Below are 20,623 nucleotides of genomic sequence, written 5' to 3'. Positions count from 1 at the left end.
TACGACTTCCTTTACGATACCCACACCCACACCCTTCCAACAGGCCCCGCGCGACCAAAAAAAAAGAACCACTTGCGACATAGAAAACCAATCTCCCCAAGACCGAAACAAAATTGCCTACTGCGATAACAATAATACCTAATGCTGGCGAAAGCGCTCCTCCCCAACCCCCAATCTCCCATACCAGGACCATTTGCGCCTACCACTCCTCCCAAAGAAAAAGCCAAAGAGAAAGCGACAAAACTTCCAAGTTCGACCATAACTATCCGATCGCGACAAACTATATCCAAAGAGTATACAACCCTCCCTTATCTGCCTTAACCCCCTTTAACTTCTAGCTTTTTCCTTCTTCTTCTATTCTCCCATTTGCGCCCTGCGTAGTGCAGAGCCCCCCTCCCACTGCGAAAGAAAACAATGACCTACTAACTAGGAAATTTGTACTACGTAACAGCCTTTTTCTAGGACTGCAGGATTCCAGGACTCCCTTACCCCCTCCCTCACCCCCCACCCACCCATGCTCTGGACATACCACCACCAAGTACTACCACTGCGCCAACAACCCATTTACCTACCTGGAACCTCTTTTTTTTTTGCACATATCCCAAATGGCACTCTCTATCTCCTTGACCTTTCAGAACTTCCAAGAGCGCCAACTACACCCGTTCCATTCCACCGTCCCCGGCTCCACCCAGCACTGTCTAAGAGAGACAGAAAAGGAGATGCAAGGAAAGAAATGCCCAAAGCGACTGTGCCGCTAAGCGACATTTTCTTTTTTTCTATACTGGGGTTCCCACCGTTCTGGACTCCTTTTCCCATCCCGTTCCCTGGATGCGTCTCTTTTTTTTCTTTTTTCTTTTTTTTTGGAGGATGGTGCAAGGTAAGGTAAGTTGGTAAGTATACACTATAGTGCTATACCCATCCCCCCCACTTTTTTGGATTCTAAAATGCGCGCTTTTGGTTTCCGATGTGAGCTTGTTGTATGATATGGCGTTGAGACAGATAGATATTGGGATCGACAATATGGTGGGATAAATGTTGTACGATGGAACATGTGTATAGACTTAGATGGCGCTGTCATTTCTTCCTTCGATACACCCCCTCCCTGTCTTTCTTCAATATCGTTTCTCTTTTCTCCCTCAAAAGGGACCATGTACATTACTCTCACTACAAAGTTCCAACTCTTTACTCCTTTTTTGTTTTTTTTTCGGCAACTTGCGGTGTAGGGTAAGTTATGCAACGTACGTACGCAAGTACAACATGACGTATATACTTTGGAAATACAAAAAAAAATATCACACCTTCACCTCACATGGAAACCCCTCCCCGCATTGATATAAAATTGTCATTACTTCATTACTATATATAAAAACGTCTTTTATGCAGTGTATACAAAAGTGAAATCGACGACGGTTTTACAAAACAGGGCGATTAATCTCATCATCACTATCATCATCATACGCAATAAACTCTGTTCTTCCACTCCGTCCCTTTGCCACAAAATAGCGGGGCGTCTCATAATAGGCACGGAGTTTCTTTTCAGCACCGGGACTCGCCATTGCGTTTGCAGCGCTGTCGTAGGGGTGAGATGGGATAGCTAGGAGACGTTTTTCCGCGCCTGCGAGACGGAGGTTGTGTTCTGGTGTTGGGGGTGGGGAGATGCTGTTTTCCATCTGTTAGAAAATGATGGGGGTTATTTGGGGGAGGAGGAGGAGGAGGGGGAACGTACAAGTTCTTGAGCATGTGCAGGGCTTCTGCGATGCAGGCGACGATGGAGAGGACGACGATGAGTTGGAGGATGAGGAGGGTCAAGGGGGAGGATTGGATGTCGCGGAGGGGAGTTTGGGTGTCTGGTGTGGAGGCGTCTTCGTAGCAGATGATTTTCAGGCCATTGGCGCTTGTGGAAGAGGCGTCAGAGGCGGTTGCGCTCAGCAGGACTGAAGTGGGGATTGGGGTTTCGGGGGCTGAATCATCAATGGAGCGCGTAGGGGGGCGTTGGAGGTACAGGGCGTAGAGGTCGGGGTTGGTGTGTTGGAACTGCGAGAGTTGCGAGGCGAGGGATGAGCAGATTGTGCTGCTGGCCAAGGGACTGGGCGAAGGTGAGGCCGAGTCGTCTTCTGAGGGGGAGGCGGGGGCCCAGTGGGCGGCTGAGGGCGAGTCGATGGCATATGGTGAAGAGGTGGTTGAGGTTGATGATGATGATTGGGTGTTTGGCACGATTTTGCATTGGCAGAGGGTTCTTGTTGGAAGGGCGAAAGTGGTTGTTGTTTGCGCTGAGAAGAGGAGGAGGGTTGTGAGGAGGGTGTTGGAGAGCATGATGGCGGCTGTGTGGTGAATTCCAACCAAGGAATCCAGACGGAACAGGGCAGATAAATGTTTCACTGAGGCGCAGATGTTTGGTCTGCTGAGGCGCAAGTGTTAGTTACATATGGATGGAGAAATTTAAAAAAAATCGGTTCGTTGAACACTGAGACATACGCTGTGCACTTGTACGATAACGTATACGCGAGTGGGACGCGCTGGCAGGCCTAGACTGCGGAGGGGAGGGTTGCGTCGCTACGGATCGAGACGGAAGCCCCGCCTGTACGAGGATCCCCTCTGATAAGGCTGGATTATACGCAGCTGCAAGAGATGGACCAAAAAAAAGAAGAAGAGGACGTGGCGGGCTTGGCAAGTGAAATTGCCAACGGGCGTATAAGCAACTAGTGGTATGCGGGGAAGATGAGATGAGAGATGAATAGGAGGTTAGTAGTGTGATGACAAAGGGTCGAGGCAGAGACGAAGAGGGCGAAGGGAGAGAGACATGCGACAGGTGGGCCGACAAGTTGGGGATATATGGAATTTTTGTCTTTGCCTCTTATTCTCCACATGTCACTCCCTCTCACCTTATAGCGCCATGGTATGGCGGAGTGCAATGGCGTGCCAGCCGCATTGTGTATCAGCTACGCCCACACCACAAGACGATGCCGTTTCGAGAGGCAGGCAGTCAGCGCCAGAGCATCGGAGCCACCGACCAGCCGGGCTAGGTCTCGTATGGGACGCTTGGTGCGGGTTTTTTCTATGACAAGGCCTGGATGATTTCAGACTGGTAACAGTGAGGCCAGGCCGGCTGAGATTACTGTGATGGGCGGTGGGATATGCGCTGCACGCCTGGCTGGCCACCAACCACCACCACCGCGCTAGGCTATACCCACCTTACTTACTGTACCTCGCAACGCCATGCCAACTTTGTCAGCTCTCTCTAGCTCTCAACATCTCTCTCTCGCTTGCTCTCTCTCCTCAACCTCGTATCATCTCGCCCGTCCTTCCTCGTCGGCCTCAATAGAGTTCTCCACGCCTGTGTGTGTGCGGATAGGCGGCACCGCTTGTTCCAGGGGGATTTTCGCTTCCCTCCACGGATGGCGAAACGTTTCTCGCCCACACAGACACACAGGCGATACCCTTTTCCGACCTAGCACACGCCTGTGATTGCTTTTCTGCCTTTTTTTGCAAACCATCTCTGCCCTTCCTTCATCACCCACACACAGGCTAGACCGGGTGCGCCCACGACGCAGGTCCGGCCCGTGCTTACCGTATACAGACTTGGCCCACCGCTTCAGCCAGGCCTATTAATACTTCGCCCGCACACACGTGTTGTGGTACTCGAGGCTCTGGACCTCCGTGGCGCTCTTCTAGCCTACTCACAATTGTACACAAGAAAAAAAAAACCAGTCACCTGCCTTTTTTGCCCATTTCAATGGAAAACCATCACCATGCAGGCCGTACGTCTCCAGCCCTCGCCTCGCTGTGCGCGTATATCCTCACCATTGTATGATGGGGCAAAAAGAACGGGGTACCAAACCGTCCCCGAGTCATTACCATCCATTTTCTGCAAACCCGTGTTCGTGCCTTAACTTTTTTTGTCATTCTATTCCTTCTTGCCCGGATCCCGAAACGCTGCGGCCTATGACAATCCGCCCTTTAGCATACCGAAACAAGATCTTCTATGCTAAGACTCTGCCATGCAAAGCTTGATATGTGTAGCACGGCCCGTGAACCATGTATGGTTTCAGTTCTGTATGCATTCGTCACAAAGTGGCACCATTTTGTCCTGGAAATCTCGTCAATACTCAAGAATCCTGCTTGCGCTGTCCACGCTGACCTTGTCAGCCTTCACTTGTGCCCAGGCCTTGGCGCGCTTGTCCTCGAAACAGACGTCGTCTTGATGTTTGGTCCAGCGCGCGGGTCGCAAAAGTATAATATCCACCTCGCAAAGGTATCTAGCGAGTCGTCGCGAGCAAGTCTGCCAAGTCGCTCCCTCCGCCAAGGTACTAGCATCAATCTGCTCTCTTATCCTGCCGCGGATGCCTCCTCCCTGTCCAATCTATCGTCTTGGCGATGCAGTAAGCCTTAATTCTGCTTTTCATTTGGAAATCGATATTTTCTGCGTCCCGCATCAATGACAAAGTTTCCAAAGGCGGCTGCCTTCATTTATCCGAAGTTGGTGGTACACTTGCTATCTTATCTGGACGTGCTGTTGAGTTTGCGCATTGCCTTGGAAATCACCCACTCGGACCCAAAGTATCTATCCACAGTACGACCCTGTAGAAGAAGAGACGGAAAGACGGTAGCGAGGTACTGTAGTGCCAGTATATCGGGGCCACGTATGCAGGCATCCTGGTAGCTGCAACTGGCATCTTTCAATGCTTCTCAGTAAGAATGAAAAAATACTTCAGTGTACAAAGTCGAAGAGGTAAGAAACAACAGTCAAATTTCTATCTATATACTTGAATGCAATATCCTCGTTTTTATCCCCCATTACTTTCTACCCATATCCCTCCATCTCCTATCTCTCCCCATCTCCGACCCCTCATTTCGGCCCCTCTCATCACCACACACTCGCATCCTCAGCTTTTCCCCTCACACGATCCGCTTAGAGAAGAATGGTACCGTTGGATCCAGTAATGGTGTCCAGCTCACCAGGCTGAATAGTACCGTTCTCAACAGCAGCAGCGTGGTGCCTAGCCAGCATACCGTAGACAGGGAGGTACTTGTCCAAGAAAGGCAGAACCTCCTTGGCACCAGGAGTAGCACGCCAATCACGCATGAGATCGCAGACAATGGCAAACATGGAAACGAGCTGCACGCCCGCCTTCTCCATGCGCGAGTTGGCAGTGTCGCGAACAAGTTCGGAGTAGGTACCCGAGGCCTCGATGTTGGCAAAGACGGAGTAGCCCTCGGCGCGCAGGGAAAGAGCAAGGAATGCAGTGCACACATCGGTCGTAATGCCTGCAACAATGATTTGCTTCTTGCCAGTGGCCTTGATCGCAGCTTGGAATTCCGGGTTGTCCCAGGCGCTGGGTGGGCATGTTAGACGAGCTTTTTTTTCATTTTTCCTCAACGCTCTTCCAGGTAAAAAACTTACTTGACCTCACCCTGACGGCGGATAAGAGGCGCATTGGGATACATCTCGAGCATCTCCTTGGGAAGAGGACCGTTGGGACCGGTGTCCGCAGATGTGCTCATGATGACGGGCAGGTTGAAGAGCTTGCCGATCTCGGCGTGGGCGAGGATGTTCTGCTTGTACAGAGTAGCGTCCCAGTCGCGGGCGACGCCGTACAAACCGACCTGCAGGTCGAGAATGAGGAGCAGCTGCAAGCAAGTCAGTTGAAAAATATCCTGAGAGATTGAGGCAAACATGGGGACGTACAGAGTTGTTCTTGTCGATACGCTCCCATGGAACAGCTGGGTCTTTGGTTAGTTGACTTGAACAGATATCTATTAAGCTTTCGAGCCTCCATACCATCGCTAACAACAGTCTGGGCGAGCGTCAAAGCCGCAAGAGCGAAGTTGGTGAAGAACTTCATCTTGAACAAAAAAGGTAGTTGAAACGGTAGTCAAGTTGTTTGCTCTGCTGTGCTGGCTATCCTCAATCTCGAAAGCTGTGGATGGTGATTCACTATCCAGCATCTCCCCTCCCATCTTTATACTTTTCCCAATCCCCCCTGTACTATCCTCCATCTCCTTCCTTCCATCTTGCATCCCCTAATCGCCCCGCCCACTTCATACCCTATCCACATGCCATCTTTCCTTTCCTACTGGCCCACTCGCAATCGCAACCACAAAGGCAAGCATCCGGACATCGCCAAGCCAAAGTCTCCGGGCTACCAACATCGTGCATTCTGCATACACCATCGCATATCCAAGCCATGACAAACCACCTTGGCCATCCCTAGCCTCTCCTCTCATTGGCTCGAGCATCTTCGATCTATGCCCAGCATAGTCACATCTAACAAGGCACAACCGAAGAAAATCTGGCACCCCACTTGTGTAGTCCTTCTTTCCGACAACCGATATCCCCGACAACAATGCCCACGACAATGGAGGCGGATACTTGGGCCACGTGGTTGCAACACGGGATCTGAGTCACTCTTTGGTAATCAAGCATGGAGATGTTGTAATACTAACATTTTGACAATGCCTGTCTGCGTCTGCAAAAGTGTTGTTGCTTTCAGTTCCCCGATGAGCACAAGGTTCGCTAAAGCGGTACTACTATGCGGGCGCACTAACCCCCCCCCTCCCCGCTTTTTTCTGCAGCGTTGTAAGCAGTACTGTGGTTATTCATCAGCGTTTTGTCACTAGGAGCTGCAGCGTGATTGGGTGCGCGGTCTGTCGATTGCATGTATGCATGTATGCATGGTTGCACAATGCAAAAGCTTGCGTAGAGGCATTTTTGTCATGGATTGGAAATTGGGGATTTCGGACTTATGATGGGAATTAGGGGAGATTAGGGCATAAGTTTTTGGTGGTAGTTTGTTATAGGGGTGGGGATAAACGTCATTTATGCGCTTGTGCTGCTTTGGGGTATTGATAGTAGGGGAAGCGTTGGTGTGCGGGGTGGGAGATTGAGATTGCGGGAGAGAGGGGACAAGGGTTAGGATGATAAGGATGCTACAGAAAGAACTTTTGCGATTGTAAGGTGAGATGGGATTTACGAGGCCACATGGGATTTTGCTACTGGTGTTTGTCTGATGTATGCTGAGATGTCAGCACTCTTTTGCTTGAGTAAGTAGCATGGTCATCACCTAAAACCACCGCAACCTCCATTACCGCAAGCCAGCAACCGGCAGCAACCGGGTATCCTGATTCCGCACCCCCCCCCTCCTTCCGGCTCGGATATCAGGCTTCCAATCCTAAACAGATGGGATTTAGCCAAGAAAATTATCAAAAGCAAAAAAAGCGGAAGGTGCCGCGGGACAATGAGTCGCGATAGGGCATGAGTAAGCAGACTACCCCGTCTACAACCTCACCGCAAGATAACTTTTTCCACGCAACCGGGAGATTCAGGTTGAAAAGAACATATGTGTATTATCATCTTGAATCTTGTTAAGTAATATACAATCGAGCGTATCTACCGCCCTCTCACCAAATTCTTTCGAAGAAAAAAACAATAATAGCTTAAAATCAAGCCTACTACCGAAAAGAATAGTAGCAGTCGACAAACTTGTGAAAAAAAATCAAGCAGCCAACCCATTACTGGCCAAAAATTCCTGCATAACCCCATACCCCCCCGTAGCATTATAATGAAAATTAAGTCCATGCCCCGTCTCCGGCTGCACATATGCCATTACCCCCTCCTTTTTTCCCGGAAACACCAAATCAACCGCCTGAATCATATTCTCAAACTGCATGCCGGGAATCTTGCCGTAGCAATTTCCGCCGCAAAACGGTACATCCGTTTCCCCTGTGATAACGAGGACTGGGCCCGTAAAAGAGGATGAGGCGGGTCCGCTACCGATGGTGAGTAGCTCGCCGGCCGTCACGGCTTGTTTCGTTGCTTCGCCGTGCAGTGCGAGGTTGATGTCGTAGTTGGATGGTTGGAGGAAGGCGTATTGGAGGGCTGTGAGGCTGGAATGCGTCATGTAACCTGATGGGTAATTCAAAGAGTGCACTTCCGACCTATTATACCCGGTTATAAAATCAGAGAGTTCGGTTGTCGATAAGATGTTCCAGACGTCGTTGGCCGCGAGATTCACACCCGCGAATCTGAGTATTTTCTGGAAGCCCGAGGCGAGGTTTGAAAGGAGAGAATACTGCGTTGCGAGTTTCCGGATACCGGTGTTGGAAGCGTTGCCGAAGCGGAAGGGCTGGTTGAGGCGTGCGCTGTGTAGGTTCCAGCCGGCGATGATGTAAGGGAGGAATTGGGACGAGACGGAGAAGCCGGTGAGGATGAGGCCGTCGGTGTTTGAGGGGTATTTGGCGGAGAGCCAGTAGGAGAGGACGGAGCCGAAGGAGTGGCCGACGTGGATGACTTTTTTGAAGGGGCGGCCGATGGCGCAGATTGTGCCGTTGCGGAGTTGGAGGGTGAGGGAGTTGAGGGCTTCGAGTGAGGCTTGGGCTTGGATTCTGGGGCGGACGCGGGGTTAGTGTGTACTTATTGTGAGTGTATTGGTATCGGATTTTGCTTACTCGTTGAAGGGGTCTCCATGCGACGAATTTCCGATGCCGAGACGGTCAATGGCGAGTGTGCTGTATCCTGCGTCTAGAGCAACGTTGACATAACTGTAGTTGTAGTTGTCGTACTCCAGGTCCCAGTATGTCTTGTCGAAACCAATACCGTGAATCAATAACTGGATGGTATCACTGCTTCCGCCATCGGGCTCGCAGTATTGAGTAGATATGTTGAAAGTCTTTTTCAAAGTCTGGTATCCCTCGAGCAACTCTGCACTATAGTTGCTCTGGAACTTGGCGAGCCGAGTTGCAAATTCGCCGACATCCACATTGCTCTCAAGTGGGACCTCTCGAAACTTTCCTTGCCGGGAGACGATGGGGGTTTCGATGATGATGTTGGTGCAGTTCCGGGCTGTCGCAAGGCCAACAAGGGCGAGAAGTAGCAGGGCCTTGATATAGATCATCTCTGCGACGATTAGAGATTACTGTTTGTTGACTGTTGAGTAGATTCTCCCAAAACTGTAGGAAGTCACAACGTACAAGTAGTCCTTAGCCTCGAGGCTTTTCAAATACCGCGTTTAGTCCTCCTTTTAACGCGCAGGTATGGCTACATCATTCATGCTGGAAACGGTGGCTTCTAACTAGCTGCACTGTCCTGCCGTTGATCGACAAGATCATTGCGCGCTACATTTGCCCATCACAATGCTCATTTACTACGCAGGACTCTAGTGCCGGGAGGGTTGTCGATCCGAGTTCGTGCTATGCGACTGATGCTGAGCTGTATGCTCTTACTAGGCTACCCCGAGAAGCATTACACATACTCTCACCTATATCCTATATCATGCGGTGGTGAATACCATCCTAATTGATGATATCGCAGAGTAAAACAAAAAACTCGATCGCAAGGCTGGTGTTCCTGAATCCGACATAGGAGGTCCGTGGCAACATCGGCTTGATCGGGGCCGTAGAACTAAACCGCTACCAGTAGAGTACTAACCCCATCTCATTTGATATGAACTATCCCTGTGGCGACAGCTATCGTATGCAGGTACACCGGTCCCCTGCAACGTGCATCAATGTCGAACGTCTTTACTGCGAGAGAAGCAGGGCCATTGTGCCATACGTCTACGCTGAGCAAATTGCAACTACACGCCATTAGGCTTACAAGTGTTGCTTATTCGGTACTGTGTTAGTCTTTCGATTTGGAATTGTCGTTGATCGTACTGGGATATGTGGTTATGGTAGTGACCAAGGTTGGGCACGGTATCAAAATAGCAGTAAAGACTACGATATGAGGACCAATTGTTATCTGCTTCTGTTGAACGTAGTCTTCTTATTCGCCAGTTGGATGCCGATCAGTTACCGCAGCCTGAAATCCGGAATGCCCTGGCAGGATGTGTCTAGCCCGCCGTCCAAAGCAAATATCCTCCCGCTAGACGTCATCGCTCCTAGATATCCGGCAGATACCGTTCAGTGAACGTCTGTAACGAAGGTTTTTCTTACATCTACGAAATTGCCTGACGGACTTGGCGGTATGCCTAGTGGTCCGTTGGAAGTATATGGATGTTGATCAGTAACGCTGGTGGCTTTTGGGTGATGTTAAAGATATCTCCGTGGACGCGGACTGTTGATCGACACGGGAATAGGAGATGCCGTGGAAAAAGCCAGCCCCTTGATGAGAAAGACCATAGTTCTAGAACGCTGGGCAGGAATAACCAAAACTTGACTACTGATCAAATATCCTTTGCCCCTGAACAGATAATGTCATCATTACTTGACGTTACCTTTTTCCGGATGATGAATGGAGGACATGGAGGTGAGCGCAAACATTGGCCTCCGCAGATTACAACTTCACATCCTAGTGTAGTATTGAGGCTGAGTACTGCGTACATACATACGTACTCTTACACCGAACAATGCGCGATAGCCGGTGTGGCATATAGGTGGTAGGACTAGCCTGCCGTTGCATTTCGTAGCTTCTGTTGTTGTTTTGAGAAATTCTCAACATGTTGGATCAAAGAAGAGTCTAATGAACTCACCAGCTTGAGCATCTATCTACCTCGTTGATATGTGTATGGTGGTAATAGGTCGATTATATGCTCATCCAGTTGTTGCTGCGAGTAAACAAACCTCGGCAACTTCGCGCACCCCACTCGCGTCGATCTCCCGTGATATATCTGGAAGTCACATTGTGCGCGCAGTGTATGCTTCCCTAATAAAGAGTTGTCAACTAATATAGGATCAAGTGGAACCTCTTTGGTCTCTGATTTTCACCCATCATGAAGGCCATTCATATTGAAAAGTTCGTCAAAGTTAGTTGCCGAAGGAAACACGAGATATTTACAGTCTAACATCTGGTGTGCAGAACATTGCAGACCTCAGGCCTTGCTCCATTCCAAGTCCAGAACGTAAAAAGCCAGAGGATATTCATATAAAGATCACGCATTCAGCAGTAACCCATGTCGATCTTCTTTATGCCCAAGGGCTGCACCAAAACAACCGACGTCATATTAAGCCTCCGTTTGTGTTAGGCACAGAGTTCTCTGGCATCGTCGTATCCAGTCCTCCAAAATCGTCTTTCAAGCCTGGTGTCCGCGTATTTGGGGGCGGGCTAGGCGCTTATGCTGAAGAAATCTGGGCCTCTGAAGAAGCGATACGCCATGTACCGGAGCAATGGACGAATGCCGAGGCATGCGCAGTGGGTGGTAGCGGATCAGTAAGTTACGGCGCATTGCTTGATGTTTGCAAAGTCAAAGCTGGAGAGACTGTACTTGTGTTGGGCGCAAGTGGGGGTCTTGGAGTCATGGCGGTACAGATTGCAAAAGCTGTTGGCGCAAAGGTTATTGCTGTGGTAGGTGACGAAGAGAAAGCCGCCATGGTTAGAAGTATTGGCGCAGATGGCACTGTCAACTATCACGATGAAAATTGGGAAGACCGTGTCAAGCAACTGACGAAAGACGGCGAGGGTGTAGATGTAGTGTACGATGGCATTGGCGCTGTGGAGAGTGGAGTCAAGTGTTTGAAGTACCGCGGTCGTCTGGTGATTGTGGGGTTTGCAGCAAGGAACGGAAACATTGAGAACATCCGTGCAAACCGCATACTTCTCAAGTCAATAACGGTGCATGGCTATGTAAGTTATTCACCTATTCATATAGCCCTTGGTTTGTTACATCTGCTCACAACGTATAGAGATTTGGCGAAGACGGGCGACGGGATCCAGAGAGGACAAAGGATGTATGGGATGGCTTCGTGCGCTTAGTTGACGCAGGGAGTATACGACCGGTAGTTTACAAAGAGAACTATAATGGGTTGGAAGCAGTTGGTAGGGCGCTGGAGGATGTGAAGGCGCACAAGGCCTGGGGGAGAGCAGTGGTGAGAGTATGTGAGCACGAGGACAAGGCGAGGTTGTGATCATCTCCCATACCATTCCAGCGGGGTGTTTCAAGAATCGTATTCGACTGGCATAGTGAGCGGATAGCGATCACACTTTTGCTCTCCCTTGGGGCGTATCAAAAACGCCAAGCAAACGCGTTGGGGATAGAGCTGAGGGCTGTGCGCACGGCCCCTTGCGGCGCGCCAGCATAGCGCGGTTTCTCTGGGCGCACCTCCTCCGAGTTTCCAAGTCTCAAACAAAGCCCATTGCCATCGACGCTCGCCGTCTCCTCTCTTTTTTCCTTCTCTTCTTCCTCCACTTCGCCCATAGTGCGCTGACGCCACAGCTTAATCAGCCAGTGGCACCGCCTCTACATCTGCCTAATCACCGCGGCTGCATTGCTGAGCTTTGCGACAACCCCCGTACAGACGTTCATCCATCACTCCACATTTTCCCACCGCCATGGCGTCCTACGGAAGCGACCCAGAGGACGAGGAGGAGGACTTCAATCCCGCGCCCGAAATTGACGAGGATGACGTCGCTCCTCGCGGCAACGCCTCGCGCAGACCCGCCGCTGAAGATGACGATGATGAAGGCGATGGGATCAACATGACAGGCAACGACGACGAAGATGAAGAAGGTGGTGGCATAGACGTCGACGACGATGACGACGATGACGATGACGAGGACGACGAAGAAGACGAGGACGACGAGGATGTTGTCGTACGTTTCATGAAGCAATGCCCCCAAAGTTCTAGCAGCTAATCTTTCCCAGGCCCGACCTGCTAAACGGAGAAAGAAGGCGAAGCGCAACATGTTCATTGATGTCGAAGCCGAAGTCGACGAAGACGAAGAGGAAGAGGAGGAGGGCGACGACGAAGGTGTCGATGAAGTGCATCCCGACGATCTCCTCGAGCCCACGGGCGCCGACCTCGACGACCGTCACCACCGCGAGCTCGACATGCGCCGTGAAGTTAACGCTCAAAGGGATGTTGAAGAAATCGCAAAGGAGTTCGACGAAAAGTACAGGCGGAGGGAAATGCAGAGCGCTCGTCGCGGTGGTGCAGGCGCTGTACCTTTGGCGCTGCCCACGGTTGACGATCCATCCATTTGGGGTTGCAAATGCCGTCCTGGAAAGGAACGCGAGATAATCATGGCGATCCAAAAACGCCTTGACGACAAGATTCGCACCGGCCAGCCTGTGCAGGTCTACTCGGCCTTTGAACGGGGTCCTACAGGTCCACAGTCTGGATTCCTTTACGTTGAGGCCGACTCTAAGCAGGCTGTGGTAGAGCTTATTGAGGGTATCCAGAATGTCTTCATGGGCTCTGGCCAGTTCTCAATCCCCCCGAAGGAGCGTCCGGATCTTCTCCGAAAGAAGAAGCGTGCGCCATTGGAGGTCGGAAAGTTTGTGCGCATGCTACGACCGCCCACATACAAGGGCGATCTTGCAAAGGTCGTCGAAGTCTCGACCAACGGTCTCGACTGTGTCGTACAACTCGTTCCACGCCTGGACTATGGTCTCAACGACGATGCAAGCGCTGCTGGAGACAACAAGCGCAAGCGAGGCTTCTTCGGACGACAAACCGAGCGCCCCCCTGCGAAGCTGTTCAACGAAGCCGAGGCGAAGAAGCGACACATGAAGCATCTCAGCATGACTGGATCGGGCAACCAGAGGGCATACACATACAAGGGTGAAGACTACCAGAACGGTTTTCTCATCAAGGAAGTCAAGGTCAACTGGGTCAGCACTGAGAAAGTCAACCCCAAGATGGAGGAACTGCAGTTCTTCTCAGTTCAGAACGCTGATGGCACAGAGACCATGGATCTCCTAGCTGTCCAAGCTGCGCAAAAGGCTGCCGACTCCGGATCGGCTTTTGCCGCTGGCGATAACGTCGAAATCTACACTGGTGAACAAAAGGGCATTCGCGGTACGACTGTTACTGTAACAGGTGACATTCTCACGCTGCGAGTGAGCGAGGGCGACCTGAGGGGCAGAAGGATCGACGCTCCTGTCAAGACACTGCGAAAGCTGTTCCGCGATGGTGATCACGTCAAGGTCATTGGTGGAAGTAAATATGTTGATGAAGTCGGTCTCGTTACGAGGATCAAGGACGACAAAATTACGCTGCTTTGCGACTCGACCCAGCAGGAAATTACCGTCTTTAGCAAGGACTTGAAGCGTGCTGCGGACTCGGCAAACGTTGGCGCCGACTCCAACTTTGACCTCTACGACTTTGTGCAGATTGAGTAAGTTGTGACCTGAAATTGGCAAGATATTCAGCTAACATGCTATAGTGCTTCCACCATTGGTTGCGTTGTTCGTGTCGACCGCGAAGTTCTGCGAATCGTCGATCAACAAGGCGATGTTCGCACACTCCTCCATACCCAAGTCTCACAGATTGTCGGCCGAAACAAACACGCAGTAGCGACCGATCGCGACGGATCTGAAATCAGACATGAGGACGACGTTAAGGAGCACGGCGGTGAAGGGCGACAAGGCAAGGTTCTGTACATTCACAGGGGTACACTCTTTGTCCGGAACCGTGAGCTTGTCGAGAACCAGGGTATCTTTGTGGTCCGCAGTAACAACGTCGTCACTATGGCGGCAAAGAGCGGTCGTGCTCAAGCGCAAGGTCCTGATCTCAGCGGTATCAACCCTGCTCTTAACGCAGGCGCAAACGGGAACACGAATGCCATGCCACCACCACGAGCTTCTTTCGGCCGTGACAAGCTGATTGGCAAGACTGTGACGATCCGCAAGGGCGCTTACAAGGGTCTTCTCGGAATTGTCAAGGACACGATGAACGACGAAGCGCGCATTGAGTTGCATACCAAAAACAAGCAGGTTTCTGTAAAGAAGGAGCTTCTCACAGTCAAGGATCCTATTACCGGTGCCAGCATGGACATTGGCGGCAAGTTCCCCAACCGTTCGCGCGGTGGGTTCTCGGGCGGTCAGACAAGCTATGGCGGTGGTGGTGGTGGCGCATCTGGCGGGCGAACTCCTGGATGGGGCACCTCTGGTGGTGGTCGTACGCCTGGTTGGGGAGGCAGTGGCAGCGGAGGAGCCGGTGGCCGTACACCAGGCTGGGGAGGTAGCGGAGGCGCTGGTGGGCGAACACCTGGCTGGGGTGGAGATGGCGGACGCACAGCCTATGGCGGAGGAAACGGTTCACGAACCGCTTATGGTGGTGGTGATGGCTCCCGAACAGCATACGGCGGCGCAACTGCCTATGGCGGTGCGACATCGTACGGCGGAGGAACGGCGTATGGTGGCAACGACGGCAACCGTACATCATATGGTGGTTTCAGCTCGGGAGGACGAACACCCGCATGGGGTGGATCACCTGGCAACGCCGCCTCGAAGTCGGGTGGTTTGTCTGCTCCTACGCCTGGGGCATACAACGCCCCTACTCCAGGTGCGTATGCCGCTCCCACGCCTGGTGGATACGGTGCATATTCTGCACCTACACCAGGTGGTCCACCAATGGACGCTCCTACGCCGGGCAACTACTCTGCGCCGACACCAGGAGATAGCTCTGGTGGCAGATACGGTGCTGCTACCGCACCAACACCGGGTGGTTGGGACGTTGCAACACCAGCACCAAGTGGTGATCCAGGATATGATTAGGGTGGTGAATTTGTGAAAACTTCGATGATTATTTCTAAAAGGGGGTTTTACACAAAATTGTAGGGCGCGTGCTTTTCTTTATTTGCTACAAGCATGTGCCCTCGCTCTCTTTGCCGAATCTTGGGATTTATTAATTGCATTTCTGGAGTCATAGAGTAGGATAGCACAAGTCTTGAGTGGAATCAAATGACTTTATTCCGTGATACACATAAATGCATAGTTGTATTGATATGTGCACATGGGCCCTGGCAGCCGTAGTGTGATTGGCAAGGCTGCGACATGTAAATGTTGCTGCTTTGGGGTGGCTGCCAAGGCGTCAGACAGGATTGGGTCCCATGATGCCAGCACTCGACCATGTGTTTTATTTTTAGGGCTTCAAAGAAGTTCCAGACTCCTTTTACACCACCCACAATGATGCAAACTCGCTGGAGAAAAAGGGTTTTTCTGGGGCGACTCATGGTCCAGTGTCTGGAGCCCCACACTAGGCCGCGGCAATGACGTGCGATGGGCCGAAAGATAGTTCTAGCACGATGCATCTAACTCAACAAGCACGGCACGATTGTCACGAGTGACGCGTTCCTCGTATGTGAGGCTCTTTAGTGGAGAGTACCCTTCTGCTAGGAGGACTTTTATCTTTTTTTCCCCGCCTCAACAATAGTCCATACTACAGTACATACATGCCGCACATATATCCCCCACCGCAGCTTGCTTCCAGGGTACCTAACTTCATACACTCGCTTAAGAGGAGGGTCCAACTATGGTCGCGGAAAGACGCCAAAACGCAGAGAGCAGTCTTGATAGGTTCATAGATCTGATTTCAGATCCTTTTCAGTCTCAGGTAAGTATACAGCCAGCACATACGTGACGTCGCCAGCACCATACTCACCCCACCACAGGTTCAAGAGACCTCCATTTACGCCGCCATAGTATATTCCTTTGCCGTATCAGGACTACTAGTCCTCAGCTTCTGCTTCCTCCGACCGCGCAACTCGAGAGTATACGCCCCACGAGCCAAACATGCAGATGAGAGACACCGGCCGTTGCCGCTGGGCAACAAGCCATTGAGTTGGTTATCTGCCGTCCGGAATGTCCGGGAACAAGATCTGGTGGATAAGATCGGGCTGGATGCTGTCATCTTCCTGAGGTTCATGCGCATGATACGAAATATATTTTTCGTATTGACCGTTGTCGGCTGTCTGATCCTGATCCCCGTCAACGTCGTTGGAGGATCGCCCTTCTACAAGCAGTGGAGTTCGATTTCGACATTGATGAAATTTACTCCACAATATATTTTTGGAAGGAAATTCTGGGCATACGTTGCGTTCGCATACATGATCCAGTGCACAGTGTGCTTCTTTCTATGGAGGAATTATGGTGCTGTTCTGAAGCTCCGACGTGCATACTTCAACACCGAAGAGTACAAGTCTAGTTTGCACGCCAGGACACTTTTGGTACGTATGGTATAAATTAGTAATCATATTTGTGCTGACTTGAAAAAGCTCACACACGTTCCACCATCATATCGAACCGACGCCGAACTTATCAAACTTATCGAACAAGCAAAACCGATTGATAGCGTTCCTCGGGCAGTTATAGGTCGTAACGTAAAGGATCTACCAAAATTGATCGAAGACCATGACCAGGCGGTTCGCGACCTTGAGAAGCACTTGGCCAAATACCTATCCAATCCGAACAGACTACCCGCGAGACGGCCGACTTGCAAACCAGCGAAAGATGACCAGGGGATTCATGGCAAGGGCGAAGTGGACGCAATCGACTATCTTACCGAGCGCATCACAAGATTGGAGACAACGATCAAGGAAGTCAGAGAAACTGTGGATATGCGTAATCCCATGCCTTACGGATTCGCGTCCTACGAACACATCGAAGACGCCCACGCAGTCGCTTTCGCTGCCAGGAAGAAAGGTCCCGAAGGATGCGATGTCTATCTTGCACCAAAACCACACGATTTGCTCTGGCAAAATCTTGCCATGTCACGAAGGACCCGAACAATACGCGCATTTTGGGATGGTCTGTGGATCGTACTGTTTACCGTCGCCTTTATTATACCCAACATGCTCACATCAATTTTCTTATCCGACTTTTCACATCTCGGGCTGGTTTGGCCTACTTTTCAGGCAAACCTCTCTGCTCACCCAACGAGTTGGGCCATCGCTCAAGGTATTCTGGCACCGCTGGTACAAACTCTCATGTACATGGGAGTCCCCGTAGTCTTTCGTCGCCTGTTCACGCACTCTGGCGATGTTTCAAAAACCTCCAGAGAACGCCATGTGACTGCCCGGTTATACTCGTTTTTCGTTTTCAACAACCTTCTTGTTTTCTCAGTCTTCGGGTCAACTTGGCGCTTTGTGGCGGCAGTCATTGCAGCAAAAGACCAAGGTGTATGGGAAGCTATACGAGATAATCACCTCTTTACGAAGATCATGTCGGGGCTGTGTAATGTGTCCACATTCTGGCTCACCTGGCAGATGCAACGCAATCTCGGTGCGGCGATCGATCTTTCACAAGCATGGGTGTTACTCTGGAGCTGGATCCAGCGCAAGTGCTTCTCGCCAACCCCACGAGAACTCATCGAGCTGAGTGCACCGCAGCCGTTTCCCTATGCCGACTACTACAACAACTATCTCTTTGTGACTACCGTTGGGCTGTGCATGGGGGCACTCCAACCGGTCATATTTCCAGTTACTGCATTCTACCTTGCCATGGACTGCGTATTCAAGAAGTACCTACTTCAATACGTCTTCATTACCAAGACCGAGTCCGGGGGCAGATTCTGGCGTCTTCTTGTCAACCGCACGCTCTTCGCCGTAGCTCTCGCCAATGCTGTGATCGCCTTGGTAGTTGGCGCCAACGGGATAGGATCGATCGATCTCAACTCTCTTCAGATGGGCACAGGCAACATGCTCTTCGCCATGGTGCCCCTTCCATTTCTCCTACTTGGCTTCAAGTGGTATTGCAAGCGATCTTTTGATGAAAAGCTGTCGTATTACTCGACACGGCCCTTCTTCGATGCCGAAGCCGCACATGTCACTGACGATCGCAAGCAAAGAAAGACAAGCAGACTCTTGACTCGATTTGGTCATCCGGCGCTTTACAAGAAGCTACTGACGCCCATGGTGCATGCTAAATCACAGCACTTGCTCAAAGAAGTATACAGCAATCGCTCCAGCACAAGCCACAACATCTTCGATACGGCGCAACGTCGCTCGATGGACCGCGCCATGCCCGCTACACCTGGCTATGAGCACTTTGGCGATTTTGTCATGACGCAGATGGATTCAGAGGAGCCAGGCAAACAGACCGCCAATGCCGATATTCCCCACGTAGAAATCGTGGCAGAATCCGAGCTCGACTTTGAAAACTTCAAGAAGCGCGCCGAGTTCCGCGATGCATTTGGTGGCGATGGCGAGTTGTATGGAAGGCCCGAAGACGCCTCGCGCCCGGGCACCCCCTCCACATTTACCACATTTACGGAAATGGGCCCTTATGGCCGGCATCGGGGTTCTGCACCCGCATCGCCGTCATCAAGTCGCCCGTCATCAAGTCGCCCGTCATCAAGTCGCACGCGTCTTGGTGATGGCAGTGATTTTGAGCAAGGGACGTCGTATGCCAAGGGCTACCAGCGGCCACCGCGGCCGGCAGAAGAGGGCTTTGACTATGAAGACTTGGGTGATGATGCTGACATGTCGCCGGTAATGCCGTTGCATACTGACGCAATGCTACATGGTGTGCACAGCCGTCAGCCTCTTGTTGGCACTGCTGAGAACAGACACGGCAACAACAATGCCCCGGGTCATCATGGTCTTGGTGGTGCTGATGCGCATGAAGATACCAGTTATGAGCGTTTTAGACATAGAAGATAGTGAGATGTTTTCTTTTGTACATATAATTAGAAAGCATTATCTTTTATCTGGTTTAGTAATACCGGAATTTCGAGGTTCGCGCGCAATAGCGATGGGCGACTTGGTTTTTCTTGTTTATTAATTTCTTTGCAAATTTCCCCCCTAAATAAGTCACACTACTATATTACTTACCATGGAAAGTAGGCCTATTTATCCTGTCTTGGAAAGTATGTACATACTGCCAAGTACACGTATACCATGTGGCTAAGCAAGATATAATGCACAAGGGGGGGGGGGTTGGCTTAGCAATGCCACGTTTTTTTCAATGACTTGGAAGGTTCGTATTAGTGGAACTTGGAGGTTTACCGTGGATGTCTCTTGTACGTAGTTGGGCATCACATTGTCACGGGTAAGACTAACACACACAAACCTTTGAGCCTTCCGCCAAGTTCCAGGTGTAGTCTCGCCGGGCGTCAGACGGACACCGAGGAGAAGGAGGACGAGGACGAGGACGAGGAGGTTGGGGCAACAAAGCAATGCAACATGGACGGTCAGCTTGCTTCCTTGCCATATCTTTTTACCTTTCTTACCTCGCCATCCATTCTCTCATCAATGTCTTAGCAACGCATGCTTGAAAAAAAGTCTCTTCACCCCTCTCTCATAAAGAGGAAAAAAAGCTTATCAAGCGTATTCGGTAACTTTCCCAGCATATACACACCCACGAATAAACCCATCTCCGTCAGCACCCGCAAGTTTTCCAAAAACAGGGTCTGGGTATTACATGGACACTCAGTCTTGCGTTGCGTGCGTAAGAAGGGGATTGTCAGATGCCTAGATCCAGTAAGCAAAACAGAGACGTCATCAGTGTCAGCAAAAAAGTCTGGGTCGTATATGCCTCTCTCCCCGCCACGATTACTACGGGCCAAAAAAAATGTAGGCGGGGTTAAACGATAGTCCGTAGTCCGTTGGCTGATTGTTTTTGTCTTGCAACTGCCCTGTTTGCCGGTCATCTTTTGTGGCTTGTCTTGGTTTTTGTTTATGCTTCGGTGGTTGCCGGTGGATGAATATAGTTTGAGGCGACGCGTAATGGATTGGGAAGGTGTTGCGAATGTGGTTGCCTGCGTAGACGTATGTGCCAAGGATTTGGGGTATCGTGGGACATGGGGCGGGAATGGAGAAGAGGTGAAGAATGTGCCGTATTGACGATGATACTAGTAGGGCGATGTAAACCGTGCGCTTGGGTATGTACACAGCTGAGGTGGCCAAAATAACCGGTCGCTTGGAATGAGGGAAGACCAGCTGCTTGGTACCTTCCGCATTGCGAAGCTA

At 51.0% G+C, this 20,623-nt stretch overlaps 5 protein-coding genes across 5 annotated transcripts; 2 read left to right on the top strand and 3 right to left on the bottom strand.

The window, feature by feature from the left end:
- Positions 1 to 1,412: 1,412 nt before the first annotated feature.
- Positions 1,413 to 2,313, bottom strand: COCCADRAFT_527 (uncharacterized protein; the record flags this gene model as incomplete). Its single annotated transcript, XM_007708634.1, has 2 exons — positions 1,413 to 1,659; positions 1,727 to 2,313. The coding sequence occupies 2 exons, from the start codon at positions 2,311 to 2,313 to the stop codon at positions 1,413 to 1,415; spliced, it is 834 nt and encodes a 277-aa protein (XP_007706824.1).
- A 2,596-nt stretch (positions 2,314 to 4,909) lies between these two features.
- COCCADRAFT_526 (uncharacterized protein) lies at positions 4,910 to 5,843 on the bottom strand (the record flags this gene model as incomplete). Its single annotated transcript, XM_007708633.1, has 4 exons — positions 4,910 to 5,333; positions 5,402 to 5,628; positions 5,687 to 5,721; positions 5,780 to 5,843. 4 exons carry the CDS (start codon positions 5,841 to 5,843, stop codon positions 4,910 to 4,912), a joined length of 750 nt encoding a protein of 249 aa, XP_007706823.1.
- Positions 5,844 to 7,493: 1,650 nt separating this feature from the next.
- COCCADRAFT_81899 (uncharacterized protein) lies at positions 7,494 to 8,891 on the bottom strand (the record flags this gene model as incomplete). Its single annotated transcript, XM_007708738.1, has 2 exons — positions 7,494 to 8,382; positions 8,446 to 8,891. The coding sequence occupies 2 exons, from the start codon at positions 8,889 to 8,891 to the stop codon at positions 7,494 to 7,496; spliced, it is 1,335 nt and encodes a 444-aa protein (XP_007706928.1).
- Positions 8,892 to 10,706: 1,815 nt separating this feature from the next.
- COCCADRAFT_21839 (uncharacterized protein) lies at positions 10,707 to 15,431 on the top strand (the record flags this gene model as incomplete). The annotated part of the gene is made up of 6 exons (XM_007708659.1): positions 10,707 to 10,739; positions 10,793 to 11,557; positions 11,617 to 11,809; positions 12,207 to 12,523; positions 12,576 to 14,050; positions 14,099 to 15,431. 6 exons carry the CDS (start codon positions 10,707 to 10,709, stop codon positions 15,429 to 15,431), a joined length of 4,116 nt encoding a protein of 1,371 aa, XP_007706849.1.
- Positions 15,432 to 16,188: 757 nt separating this feature from the next.
- COCCADRAFT_82033 (uncharacterized protein) lies at positions 16,189 to 19,315 on the top strand (the record flags this gene model as incomplete). The annotated part of the gene is made up of 3 exons (XM_007708737.1): positions 16,189 to 16,269; positions 16,328 to 16,882; positions 16,931 to 19,315. 3 exons carry the CDS (start codon positions 16,189 to 16,191, stop codon positions 19,313 to 19,315), a joined length of 3,021 nt encoding a protein of 1,006 aa, XP_007706927.1.
- Positions 19,316 to 20,623: the final 1,308 nt, after the last annotated feature.

Source organism: Bipolaris zeicola, assembly GCF_000523435.1.
Source record: "Bipolaris zeicola 26-R-13 unplaced genomic scaffold scaffold_3, whole genome shotgun sequence".
NCBI classification, from domain to species: domain Eukaryota; kingdom Fungi; phylum Ascomycota; class Dothideomycetes; order Pleosporales; family Pleosporaceae; genus Bipolaris; species Bipolaris zeicola.
This window is presented reverse-complemented; position numbering and strand designations above follow the sequence as displayed.